The sequence below is a fragment of the Gadus macrocephalus genome, chromosome 21 (genome assembly GCF_031168955.1).
Source record: "Gadus macrocephalus chromosome 21, ASM3116895v1".
Classification (NCBI taxonomy): domain Eukaryota; kingdom Metazoa; phylum Chordata; class Actinopteri; order Gadiformes; family Gadidae; genus Gadus; species Gadus macrocephalus.
In genome coordinates this window covers 14483903-14486537 of record NC_082402.1, presented here as the reverse complement: position 1 = coordinate 14486537, position 2635 = coordinate 14483903, and the positions used below count along the sequence as shown (strand labels likewise).

General features: G+C 44.8%; 1 protein-coding gene across 1 annotated transcript; it reads right to left on the bottom strand.

Moving 5' to 3' along the window:
* Positions 1–971: 971 nt before the first annotated feature.
* LOC132449820 (uncharacterized) lies at positions 972–2012 on the bottom strand. Its single transcript, XM_060041650.1, has 2 exons — positions 1671–2012; positions 972–1489 (listed from the first exon to the last, which is right to left on the bottom strand). The coding sequence occupies exons 1-2, from the start codon at positions 1773–1775 to the stop codon at positions 1016–1018; spliced, it is 579 nt and encodes a 192-aa protein (XP_059897633.1). The 5' UTR covers positions 1776–2012; the 3' UTR covers positions 972–1015.
* Between the last annotated feature and the right edge of the window lie 623 nt (positions 2013–2635).

Below are 2635 nucleotides of genomic sequence, written 5' to 3'. Positions count from 1 at the left end.
GGAGGGACCTCGCTCAAACACTGTCTCTAATCGAGCACAAGCATATTTCTATACTTGATTTCTGCTCCATGACAAAACTGCTGTGGATTGATTTGAGTTATGCGCTCTCTTGGTTGATGACGACATTCGTAGGCCTATTATGTCCAAATCTAGGAAGCCCAGGCATTTTGAAACAGTAGCCATTGACTCCTGACTCCTGATTCGCTCATTCACGTTCTGGTCACATATTTTAAGGAGCACTTCATCAGCAATGGGGGCCTGATAGACACGGCGCATTAACCCTCTTCCACAAATTCTTGGAAGATAACTTTTTCATACAATTAATGGCATATATATATATATATATATATTAGAGGTGGGCATAGATTAATTTTTTTAATCTAGATTAATCTTGAAATTAATCTAGATTAATCTAGATTAAAATGGCTCATTTGAATTCTGCCGAAGGCATTCATAATATATGTGTGCTACCTAAATAATTAGACCAGGGGCTCATCTCCTGTTTCCAAAATGCATCACAAACTGCTAGAGAAAGCTGTTCTACTATAATTGGTGATGAAAATAAATAATGTTCAATAAGATGCACTTGTGTTTATGAACTGTTTATTCAGTTAAACATGAGGGGCACACGTCCACACACACGCTGGGTACACACACACATTGCGTCCACACACACACACACATTGCGTCCACACACACACACACACACTGTGTACACACACACACACAAATACCCAAATAGAACAGGCCCACAAATAGAACAGGCCCACAAATAGAACAGGTCCACAAATAGAACAGGCCCACAAATAGAACAGGCCCACACACACACACACACACACACACACACACACACACACACACACACACACACACACTGCCAACACACACTAACCAACACACACTGCCAACACTAAACACGGAGTGCGTGGGGACATTTTTGTGTTGATCATGTGGGAGTGGTGGCGGAACTTTAGGCCTACATGACAGGTCATGATGAAGTTGAGAACATGAGAATCTATTTCTTCTTCTTCCACCAGTCACTCAGGCAGACCAGCTTGTTCACAGTTTCTGGTGACAAGCTAGATCTCCTCTTCTGCACAATATGGCCTGCTAAAGAAAAAAGTCTCTCGCATGGAACAGTTGTGGCAGGAGTCCCCAAGTATCTACGGGCAATGTGGGCAATCTTACCATAGACAGCAGTGTGCTCCGACCACCACTTCAGTGGACACTGATCTAAGCTGGCACTGGGCTCTACCTTGTACCTCTCCACAGTATTGTCTTCTGGTGTCTCCTCCTCTGATTCTGAGTCTGAATCCATCACTAGCAGGGCTGTTTTCTTCTTGGGTGGCTCAGGGTTCTCCTCCCCGAGTGGCTGCAGAGCAGGTTCTTCTCCCTTCACCAACTCCCTTAGCTTTGCCCACACTGGCTCCCTCTCTGCTCTGGGCAAGCACTTGAGGTCCTTAAAACGTGGATCTAGAGCAGTCGCCACCTTTGATGAACAAAAAATGAACAAAAATGAATAATTATTGGTTGACGAAAATTTCACTTTCCAAATCCAACCTCCATATTTCTTCATGACTCATTCATCCATCTAATCATTGACCGATCTACTGGCTTAACAGTTTATAATGATAAAACAATGCAGTTATCTTCTGGTCAGTCTGACATACCTTAAGCCATTCCAGGTTTATTTTCTCCCTCCGCTGGTTGAGGTCCGTGGTGAAGGCAGCCTTGAATCGCACAATATAGGCAGGATCATCATCTGAGATCTTCATCGCATGCTGGAGGTGGCACAGGGCAGGTAGAACCACAGAGCAGGATACATACTTATCCCTACCAAGGAGCTCAGTGATGTACAGACAGACAGACAGACAGACAGACAGACAGACAGACAGACAGACAGACAGACAGACAGACAGACAGACAGACAGACAGACAGACAGACAGACAGACAGACAGACAGACAGACAGACAGACAGACAGACAGACAGACAGACAGACAGACAGACAGACAGTGTGGTAGAAATTAAGGAGTATATTCTATGGTAAACCATGATTATTATGAGGTCTGTGTGTCTAATAGTGGAGAAACACACGGGGCCTGGGTGTCTGGGTTCAGAACAGATGGTGCCCCTAAAAAGGAGCAGGACGCTACGGGGATAAGGCATGCTGACCTCAGCCTTGTGTTTTGGGCTATCTTTGTTGACCATTTGTTGTCTATTTGCTGACCATTCAGGTTAAGATGGATTTATGACTGAGTGGAGGCAGACACCTCAAGGAGAAGCTGCTCTGTTTGTGTGTATAAAAAGACGCCGCAGTTTGTGAACGACAGTGACTCTATAGATCCTACTCGGCTGTTATCGTTGTTGTTCTTCTTCACGATAAAGTCTTTTGTCAATTCTTGCTCCGGACCCCTCGTTTTCATTTTACTCTCTCTCTTGAATTAGTCTAAGTGTTTTATATCTCGGTTTATCTACGACATAATTTGGCGTCACGACCAGGAGGAAATAGGGACTCGTCAGCTGCCGGGCCAGAGGACGGGACGCGAACGGATCATACGACCAGAGCTCAAGGGTAAGTTGTCTTGCCATATATAGGATAGAGTCGTTTGATCTGTTCTTGCCCCGTCTGAACG